Source organism: Medicago truncatula, chromosome 2 (genome assembly GCF_003473485.1).
Source record: "Medicago truncatula cultivar Jemalong A17 chromosome 2, MtrunA17r5.0-ANR, whole genome shotgun sequence".
Taxonomy (NCBI): domain Eukaryota; kingdom Viridiplantae; phylum Streptophyta; class Magnoliopsida; order Fabales; family Fabaceae; genus Medicago; species Medicago truncatula.
This window is the reverse complement of record NC_053043.1, coordinates 10,096,016-10,107,478: the sequence shown is the minus strand read 5'-3', so window position 1 is coordinate 10,107,478 and position 11,463 is coordinate 10,096,016. Positions and strand designations below refer to the sequence as shown.

The 11,463-nt window shown below is 33.1% G+C and overlaps 1 protein-coding gene across 1 annotated transcript; it reads right to left on the bottom strand.

The window, feature by feature from the left end:
- Positions 1 to 6,038: 6,038 nt before the first annotated feature.
- LOC11407179 (calcineurin B-like protein 3) lies at positions 6,039 to 9,403 on the bottom strand. The gene is given in 9 exon segments (XM_003594289.2): positions 6,039 to 6,251; positions 6,254 to 6,305; positions 6,851 to 6,963; positions 7,289 to 7,369; positions 7,600 to 7,652; positions 7,966 to 8,074; positions 8,222 to 8,281; positions 8,529 to 8,611; positions 9,243 to 9,403. Coding segments are annotated over 9 exon segments (714 nt in total). The 5' UTR covers positions 9,376 to 9,403; the 3' UTR covers positions 6,039 to 6,221.
- Positions 9,404 to 11,463: the final 2,060 nt, after the last annotated feature.

Sequence of the window (11,463 nt, the reverse complement as noted above, 5' to 3'; positions counted from 1 at the left end):
CATATGATTACCCTATCATTAAAACGTTAATCCATCACTAACCTACCTGATTAACCACTCTTTTCCCCGTTCAATTCTATGGTTTCTACACTTTTTCATTCAAAAATCAATAATCAAAACCTAATCCCAATTCCCAAATTTAACCACTACCCCTTGCTAAATCAAAATCAGAATTATACAAACTATAATCATTGAGAGTTAGCCTCACCCTTACCTTGAATTGATGAACAAAGCTCTACAAAAATCAGATTCTCCCCTCTTGGCTCTTCTCTTGGTTTTTCTCCCAAAACTTGTTTGTACGTGAAACGAAACTGCTTCTGACTTCTCAATTTTCCTAACTCCTAAACTTAACTCCCCTTTTATTTTACTTAACTCCCACTTAATTTACTTAATTATTAATTAACCCCCAAAACTCCAATAATCACTTATTCTCACTTATTCTATTAAATAATACAAATAGTCATTTAATAAAATACACCACGCCATAAAATCAACATAAATCATTTAAAGAGGACTCTAAACTCTATAAAATAATTAAATAATTAAAGAGGGCGTTACACCATCATAGGTCAATCACTTGATGTAGTTGGCCTCAAAGCTAGTACTCTCCACGATACAACAACCACTAACACTGCACGTGAACTAGTAAGGGCACATGAACAACTATTGGATGCTCAAAGCAACAATAACACAACTCTTACATATATGTGTATATATCTTAATAGGGAGATGTTTCTGAGTGGAGGAAAGGGTGAAATTGCTTCTTCATTTATACCCAGCAATACACAACAAAAAATTCCTTTGGATTCGGAAAAGTCAACACTGGCGATGACATCAACCTCCTCTTCAACTCTTGGAAACTCTCTTCACACTTAGAATCCCAAACAAACACTTGCCCTTTCTGAGTCAACGGTAAAGCCAACTTAGAAAATTCTTCAATGAACCTCTGATAATAACCCGCCAAACCAAGAAAACTTCTAATCTCAAACACAGACTTCAGAGTCTCCCACTGCAACACTGCATCAACCTTAGACAGATCCACTACTATTCCACCTCTCGAGATCACATGACCAAGGAAACTCACTTCCCGCAACTAAAACTCACACTTTGACAACTTATCAAACAACTTATTCTCTTTCAAAGTATGCAACACAATCCTTAGATGCTCTGCATGCTCCTCCTCTGACTTCGAATACATCAAGATATCGTCTATAAACACCACCATAAACTGATCCAAATAAGGATGGAAGATTCTATTCATGTATTCCATGAAGACACCAAGCGCATTAGTCACACCAAATGACATCACAAAGTATTCATAGTGCCCATACCTCGTTCGAAATGCAGTTTTGAAAATATCCTCTGTCTTCACTCGTATCTGGTGATATTCAGATCTTAAATCAATCTTACTAACGGGGATACATGAACCGGTTAGGGACGAGATGAGATTCAATTTCTCATACACGTTAGCTATGAGTGAGGTAACGAATAAATAAATGGGAATCGGGGGCGAGGATGGGAAAGTAAAACCCAGCCCTATTGCCATGTCTACTCAAAATGTTGGATAAGGGACGAAATTTAAATCTCCTAAAAAAATAGTTGTAACATGATCATTAGTGTCAGTTTAATCAATAATAATTTATTTGACTCATTTTTTTGTTGTTGTAGAAATTACTAGTAACTGTGACGTACAAAATTGTGAGAGTACTCTTACATTCGTAACACAAGTTGTATGTTTTGCCATTACTTGATCATCAATATAGCAATGCAAATTCATCAGACCATCACATTGACGTGTACTCACAGCAAGTATTAATATTACAATGATTAAATACTAGGCAATGATTCTGCAGGGGAAATTTAAAATTTGTTGTTTTTGGAGTGATGTGGTTAAAGATATATTATAGAGTGACTAAAGTAGTTTGGATTCTAGGGCCGTACATATCTTGAGCATTCTTGAATTTTTAGGAAATTGCAGAGTTCTTCGTGCAATGTTGATTCAAAAGCATCCCAGAAGTGATAAGCATGTGACACTATTGCTTTACCTCTCTCCTTTTGTTCACTCTTTTATGGTGGCAGACATAGCTACTCAAAAATAAGTGTTGAAGCTTTCTACATAAATATTCTATATACCAACTAGCCCAATAAATTATTTGATTCCCTCAAAATGTAGCAAAGTTTTAAAGAGAGAAAAATGTTAAGATGTTCCAAATGAGGAGTCACAAATCACAATAGCTTTTTTAAATGACTAGTAAAAACTTTAACAATTATCAACTAATTTACAATTATTTAAATATGTAAACATAAGAAAAATAGATACATTTAACTAAAAATTTAAAGTAGCTACGGGAATTAAACTTGAGTTTATTTAATATTCAGTGTTAATGTAAAAAAATATTATACATATATTCAATCATTTCTCACCAAATAGATAATTATCAAAAACTAATATATCTGGAGCTCACTTTATCTGGAATTTTTCAGTCAACAGCTTAATTGATGATATGACGAATTTTACAGGTATTGAGCGAGGATATTGCATCTGGTATTCTGAATACACCGCTGGTCACCCAGGTAACACATGACAGGTTGATATGGAAGGCAGAAGCGAATGAAATTTATTCGGTTAAAAGCGCATATAGGCTATGTTTGGAGGAGCTCGTGGATCATACTCCTTCACGATCGATGTTCGGGTTTTTGGACTGGCATTTGTAAATTAAAGGTACCACCAAAGCTTGAGAATCTCGTTTGGCGAATCTGTCGTGGTGTTTTGCCTACTCGAATTCGGCTGCAAGATAAAGGGGTTCAGTGCCGAACTAATTGTGTAAGCTGTGAGCATCAGGCAGAAGATATAGGTCATGTTTTCTTCCATTGCCCATTTGCTGTTCAGGCGTGGAACTCGGCAAGGTTATGGCAGCAGGTGCAGCTGTCCACTCCACGGCAATAGCAGCAGAAGCCATTTTCTCTCTTTTCTGCAGAACTTCCAGCCTGATTTTCGGTACCTATTGGCAGCTATAATTTGGAGTATTTGGAAGCATCGCAACTTGAAGCTTTGGCAGAATGAACATGAAGTATGAGCCCAGGTTGTGGACCGTGCTCGGCACATCATGGACAAATGGGATTGCGACAACAGCAAGAAATTGGTCATGCTGCAGCTGTCACGCACCCACCAGCTGCTGTTCAGGAGAAAATGCTTGTACCAGATCCTATAGAGTTGATACGATGGCAGATACCTCTTCCTGGTCGAGTTAAATGCAACATTGATGCCTCATTTTCGCCTGTGCAGAACCGTACCTGTATCAGAATTTGCCTACGTGATAAGGAAGGCGCCTATATGCTAGCGAAAACCATGAGCTTCTCACCTATGGTTTCTGTCAATATAGGAGAAGCTCTTACTCTCTTTCATGCACCACAATGGTTACAGGACATGCGGTTTGACAACGTGGACTTTGTGGTCGACTCAAAAATTACGGCTGATGCAGTTATCTCGAGAAGAAGTGATGTTACAGAGTTCGGCCAAATTATTGCAATATGTCAGGATATGATTTCCTCCTACTTATACATTTGAATTTCAATTTCAGAATATAAACATGTTGAATGCATCAATTAAATTTTGTGTTCCTATTCAAAATCTGGTATTTAACACATCCTAAATCTAAAATTTGGACGTGTAAATTTAGAAAAATACACTTCTGGAATCTAAAATCCAAACACAATAAATACAAGATTTCATGTTGTTCCATGATTGATAAGGCTGCAAGTGCACAATTCTATCGTCGTAATAAAAACATCGATCACGGGACTTGTTAGTATCAAGGTTATTTTTTGTAAGTGTTTAGCTAGATGTTTAGAATGTTTAGGAATTTGATGATTGATTGTTTTTGGGAAATATGCAGTTTAATAAAAGATGTCTTAGAATTATTGGAGTTGATTAGAACAATGAACAATCGAAATCCCAACTCTTTCTAATGTTATGGGGTATCAAAGTCATTTTTTTTTTATATGGCTAATTTATTCTCGACGAGTATATGCAAGACGCACAACCACTCGCGGCAAGGAAAGGGAAACAATACAACAAGGTGCCGCCTATATGCGTGACACCTCCACCCAAGAAGAAACCAACCACAAAACCCAACAAAGGCCAGCCTCACTGCCTAAAATCCAAACAGGCGCACATGCCCAGCAACACCAAACCTGCAGCATGACAGCAGGCTCCCAACAGCAGCAGCAAAACAGGTCACGCACCCCAGCTGCTGCACCTCCAAACATCACCGAACCAACACACACACACCAAAGGAAAAACAGCTACCTCCTACCAATCCTTCCAAGGCATGATAACGGATCCCAACTCCGCAATTACTGGGGTATCAAAGTCTAATGGTGAAGTAACTATAAAGTATAGAAAGCTTTTATTCAAAGGATGAAGAAGACCTCTTCAAAGCTTTTGTTCATCAAGATACCTCCGGTGAAAATATCTAGCGTCTTCTTCGTGGGGTGAATCAATCCTTTGCATAAGGCAGGGATGATTATCCCCTTCTAAAACCCTTGAGGAAGACATAGCCCAAGTATTTTCTTGAAGCACTTCCATATATACTTCATATAACAGCTCCCCATCTTTTTGTGAAAAGCTTATTGTTCCATTTCCCCGTTGAGAAACTTTGGGTGCATGGGAATATTAAGGGAGGAAAGCTTGCTTCAATTTGTTCCATATGTTTCTATGAATTTGGGAGGAATAGAATGTAACCAAGACATGGCTTCACCCCTTAGCGAGAAAGAAAACTCTAAGGCTCTGTTTGGTAAAAATAAACTATAAGCTAGCTGATAGCTGAAAAGCTAGCTGATAGCTGATGACTGATAGCTAATAGTTTATAGCTGAAAAACTTGCTTATTAAAAATAATGTGTTTGGTAAAATTAGTTGTTGAAGTGGTTGATAAGTATAAAATGACATAAAAGGACATTTTTTTTTTTTTAATATACATATAGACACACACATTTTTTTGTAATGTATTTATTTTTTAATATTTTTAATTATAGTTAAATATGTTTTTGGTCCCTATAAATATCCAAACTTTTTGTCTTAGTCTCCATAAAAAAAAATTTCGACCTTTAATCCTAAAAAAAAAATCACCAACAATTTTGATCTTTGCTTTATGTATCCAAAAATTAAGAGAAAGGTGGAAACAAAAAGTGAGCTAGAATATATAAAATTTTACAACGTACAAAAGACTAGTTATTTTTTCCTTTAAAAAAAAAAAGGCTAGTTTTCCTTATGTAAATCATTTATATAATTTCAAATGTATGTAAACAAAATTAAATCTGATTATATTTATTTATTTCTCTTATATTTGTTCAGGAAATAAAAGTGGAGGAGGAAGTCTTGAGAGAAGCCTTAAGGAGGAAACTTATCATTGTTTCTATTTTGTTCATCGCTATTTTTAGTTGACTATAACAACATATTTAGAACTTTATCCATTTTACTTAACCTAATAATCTGATTCTTTAAATATTAATCTATTTTTTGACATATTAATGTGAGTGAATACAAGGACATATAATATCATGAATGAAATACCTGATGCATCGATCTTTATCATGCTCCCAAAAACAAGATTTATAGATTCATAAAATTTGATCCTAAGAATTAATAGATTCAGTCGATTAATAAAAAGAGAAAGGACAAAAAGGAAGAGGCAAAGTCAAAGAAGGAAGAAAATGGGCATAAAAAAATAACACCAGCCACCAGATTAGTAAGAAACGTTAAAGAATAAGGGTTAGGGCTTGCCATAGGTAGAAGAAGGTAGTGAAATGAAGAGTAAAATATTAGACTTAAAAAAAGGATATTATTGTCAATCTAAACTTATTAAATAATATTTTTTTTAAGAAAACTTCTTTAACAGTGTTAAGTTAAATGGACTAAGTTGTATAATTAATCATAAGAGAGGAGGGGAGTGTAATATCATAATCTCTCCAGGGAGGGGGTGTAATTTCCTCATTCACAAACCATATTGTCAAATAAATTCATTTCTAAAACCCACTAGTTCAAATTCTGAAATACTTTGATATTCTAGGTTGAAGTTAATCCAACCAACTTATCCAATGGATAAACCTTACATACCCAAAAAGGCAATGCGAAATTCAGTTAAATGAAAATATATACAGAAGTTCATAAATCCATTTTAACCAATTCCTTCATGCCAAACTCATAAGCAGCCAAGAAACATCAATCTGACAGAAGATGCAGTTGCTTCAATCATCATCAACTTGAGTATGGAATATGAAACTAGGAAATGTGGTTGTGATTTCTCTGCAAACAAACAATTTGAGAGATGTTAGATTGTAAAGCTTGGTAACAAAATGCTAATCGATGTTTAATTAAACATCCATTTCACCAAAAATAGATTAGGATTGAGAAACATGCTTCCAATTTCTTGAGAAACAAAATATAGATATACTCAAGATGCTAACTATGAAAAAATCAAAGTCATTGATTAGGATTTAGGCTTGTATATTAACTACATAATCCAATATCCTCAATAGTTTTAACGCGACTATATTCTCAGGTATGAATTCAAACCCAAGACTTCTAGTTAAGCAGGAAGAGATTCAAATCATCTCATTAAAGTGCTCTTTGGTGAGTTGGTAGTTTTTTTGACAAATAGAAAGAGGCATATACATAAGGGCATGCCGCTAAAAGAAAGAAAAGGTTTGCGGAATAACCACAGCTGCAAATGCGACCACATTTTTAAAGCATGGTATGCACATTCTAATATATAATAGCAAGACTTCCATCCGTGGTTGACAAGAAATGCAAAATTGAAATGGTGTTAATAGCAACAAGAAGACACTCACGTGAGATAGGGAAGAGTCATATTTTTCAAAAGCGATGTTTGCTGCATAGCAAGGTTCTTCCATTCTTCTCTGTCAATCTTCCCATCATGATTTGTGTCCACTTCCTCAAACGTCTGAAACATCATTGATAATGTTAGCAATAGCTCTATAGACAAGATTATAATATTGCAATAATGATTCTGGCTTGTCCTAATCATCAAGTAGTCAACATTAATTTAAATAATTTGCATATAAGTTGCATATGTTGGTTAATGTTTTTTTTTCCGTTCAATAGATTATCAAGAAGAGTGAAAAGAAAAATAAAATGTGTAGATTAACCAACATAAAAATAAAGAAAACCTATTAATTAATTTCACAATTTACCTAGACTTGTGGAATGTGAACATAATAAGATTCGACATACATATAGACTATAGTGTTATCAGATAGATAAATCACCTTGTCCATGATGCTATTAAGCATTTCTTCTGTAAGTCTCATGCCAGATTCCGATAGAGTAGCTACCACCATTTGTTTCAACTATACACAAGATTTGAATTACAAGTGTTATATCAGATGCATATCGATATTAGAAGCATGTTTGTGTAGAGTAACTCCAAGGAAGCAAAGACACAATTACAAAAACTTGACCTATATGAATCTAAAACAAGATTTTAGATATGCATTGATTGATAGTTAATGTTGAAGGTGAATGGTTGCAAACTCCATTTATTCAACATCATATAAAAAGAAATTAAATTACAAATTACCTGTTCTCTGTCTATATATCCTTGCTGTTTAAGATCATACAGTCTGAATAAAACTGTAATAAGGGAAAGTTAGTTAGGAACTTACGACAAGCATATGAACTAGGCTTTGGATTCCATGCAGTTAATGTGTGACACTGTTATTGATCTCGGCTTTCAGATCTCAAATCAACAATGGTAAATATTATTTAAAAATAACATTGTAAAGTTGTAATGTGAACCGACCAATCTTAAACTAATGGGTGAGATCAATTAACACACGTAACAGCTCTTTTCTAACTGCATGGAATCCAGGTCCAAAAAGAATTTCCTTTCTAATATAAAAAGTTGTTGTCTAAGATTTGAAGTCTTAATATTTGTCACACTTACAATCAATCTTATCATCAATTGGTGCAATTGGATGGAAAATAGACAGAGCAGATGCAAACTCTTTGAAATCGAGTACTCCATGGGAATTTGTGTCAAACATGTCAAACACCTACATAATTTGAAAAGAATAACAAGCAAATATTTACCAGTGTTCATATCATATGTATGTAGCATGTAATATTATTTTCTATTTTACTTGGGAAGAAAGGTACGTAATAAGTTGCAAACAAAATCACGAGTGAAAGCTTTTAAGTACCCTCTCTGCAAACAGACTTCGTTTGTTGCTTGTCTTGAATAAGGCCAACTGAAATTCTTCCTGTAATATAATTATAAGACACTTTTGATTATACTAATCAGCTAGAATGAATACCATTACCAAAAATTTGAACAAACAATATTATAAAACAGGTTTAAATATCTTTCATTCTTTTATTTTTGAAACAAGAAATATCTTTTTTCCAGAAACTAAAAGTGAAAAATGGTATGTTTGCATGCCAAAAACGATAAATGGCCCTAAAACAAAATACTTGTAGAACCATTGATCATGATATGAGATGACTAACCTTAGTGATCAGTCCATCGTCAACAACTCCACTGCTAATCTTCTTAAATAGTTCGTACAATGCTTCAACCTCGCTTACACTAACTGCATTGATGCTAAAACAAGTTACTTCTGTTCAAGCCCTAACTAGAAGCTTAGTAAATTGAAAATGGTAAAATCATATAGTATGATACAGGTTCATTTCTACCTACCAGTTTCCTAAAATCCTATTGGTAAAATGATAGTATGAAAATCAAAACAGAAAAATAAGCAACTAGATTCAAAGCACAAACATATAGGATTGTGCTTTGAATTTGAATTTGAATATATGCTAAAATGATATCTGTTGCTTATTAAATTCTGTTTGTGCTTTGAATCTAGTTGCTAAAAGCATATCTGTTGATAATCGGAACAAATTCAATATATGCTAATTCAAAACAGCTATCAACGAAGTTCATATATAAATGATTGGATTGTCTATTTAACAATGTTGTTAAATAGTGATGCTGTAGTGTTGTAGAGTAGCAGAATTCGAACAAATCACTATTTTTCCTTGATATGCTGCTATTTAGTATTAAATGTTTTCAAATAGCGGCGCTATAGCACTATTGCATATAGCAGAATTTGAATGAAACACTATTTCCGCTATCTGCGATAGATAACACTGCAATTTGCATCCCTCCAAAGTTCTTAATATCATAAAATGGAAAGTAATATGGCAATGATCATAACATACAAACTGTTATTCTTGAAATTTCTTCTGGATTTTCTAAACCACTAGGAGGTGGCTTTGAGCCTGATACTTCGCTATTACACCAATTTACCACACCAACGCACAAATTTTTCAATCCGTCTAAGCAACGCAACATCTTGTTCTCCAGCAGATATCAACAAACTACGTAACTGAAACTCCCAAACACCAAGAGAAAATACAATCATAGATTATAAAGAAAAGAAAACATATATACAAAACATAGATTATAACATCTATATTACTTAATACAATCAATATGACATAAACACTAGGATCTATACTTGATCAATACTTGCATAGAATAAAGAAGAAAAACTCCAATAACTATTGAACTTTATAAAGAACTTAAATTTCTTGACCAAAATAAACCAAACATGCAGAACATAAAAATTTGCATAACCAAAGTGAATAACTATATAACAACCAGACATTGAGTTGACGACTTTAAAATGTTCGAGTCCGGACAAAACCACGATCAAACTATTCAAGGAAACGCCGTAAGCATTGTTCGTTCACAGTTCAACTAGTTGAACCATCCGATTCAATTCGGTTTTAATACATTCCTCCTTATTCATGGACATGTAGCAAACCTTTCAGTTTATGTAAATGTGGCAATCATGTTACATGTACTAGACATGTTTTGAATTGAATTCAACTTATATAAGAATTTACAGAAAATCCAAATTGTGATCACATGCACGTTATTAAATATATATAGTTTTGGTGAATGTTTGTTTGTTTACCTTTAAATAGAAAGACACAAGAAAAAAGATTAAATTGCATTCCGCTTTTGCTACATTGTGATCATGATGATAAAAATTTTAATTTCTTGTTATGACTTCCAGAATGAAGAAATTTTAATGTGGGTGGATGCTTGAATATTAGCATAGCATTTTGCTACTGATCTCATTGTTTCAAGTAGAGTACCAAATCATGTGGGGTTGTATATAAATTGGGTAGACTCATGTATGAGTAACAACTAATAATGAATAATTTTAGCGGAATGTGCTAGACTCCCACAACTTAGCGAACAATGTTCTTGACAAAAAAAATGTTCTTTGTTATATCTAATGGATTGAATCTATAAAATAAAATAAAATGATAATAATAATAATTTTAATAATGATGAGTTTTAAAAATTTTCTAACCTGCCGTAATTCAGATTTTCGACCTCCCATACTTAAGTCAGACACAAATCTAGTTTTTTTCATACCGGTTGGACTAGCCAACTATAGTATAGAAATTGAATTTAGGTTATTTTCATTGGGATTTATTCCTAAAATACTTGATAGCAAAATTTAATTTCTATTTCTAACTTTATAGCACCACCTCTATTTTGATACGTAACAAAAAGTTGTACATATGAAACCTTTTTCTCGTAATTTATTCCCAGTTCCCACTAATCACCAAGTTCACAAAAATACTAATTTCAACATCTTAAGCACGCATTCATAAAAAAAATGTTAGAGCAATAAATAAAAAAGGTGACAGATAAGTATTGAAGGCAAATTAAGCTGACAAACAATCAATAATGTTGTGTGATCATCACTTAGACTGATCAAGACAAGAAGCACAGAGAAAGATATATAAACGATATAAAAATCCGTAACATTTTAGTTCAAGTGTTCCCTTTTCTCAGTTTCTGAGGATAAACATTAGTGTATAAAATAAGATATTTGTAAAGAAAGAAAATGATTTTGGAAAGCCTGAAACACCAGCCAGAAGTAATAGATCGTCAATGATATGTCTAGTAACATTAATTCAAATCAATAACCATTAAGGAAGCCACCCTGCTACCTCTATCACCACATGAATTGAATATGCCATTAAGCATACATATTTCATAATTATTCAAGCAAGTGATGTAACAAAAGTAAGCACATAAATTAAAATTAATTGTGAAAATCTTCATGTTCTACTATCCGGAAAATTATAAATCAACACATCTACATAGTGTTTCATTCACCATTTATTGAAAATTTAACAAGTTAAGATACGTAACACACCTAATATATATAAAAAAAAAATTAAAAAAAAAAAAAGTAAAAAATACATAACACAGCTATATCTCATTTCTACGCTGAAATTATTTGATCATGAATTAGTACATACAATATTATACTCAAAATATATAATAAAGTATAAGACAATTGATGTATATATATAATTAGGAGCGATCAACTTACAATGGTGTAATACTTGA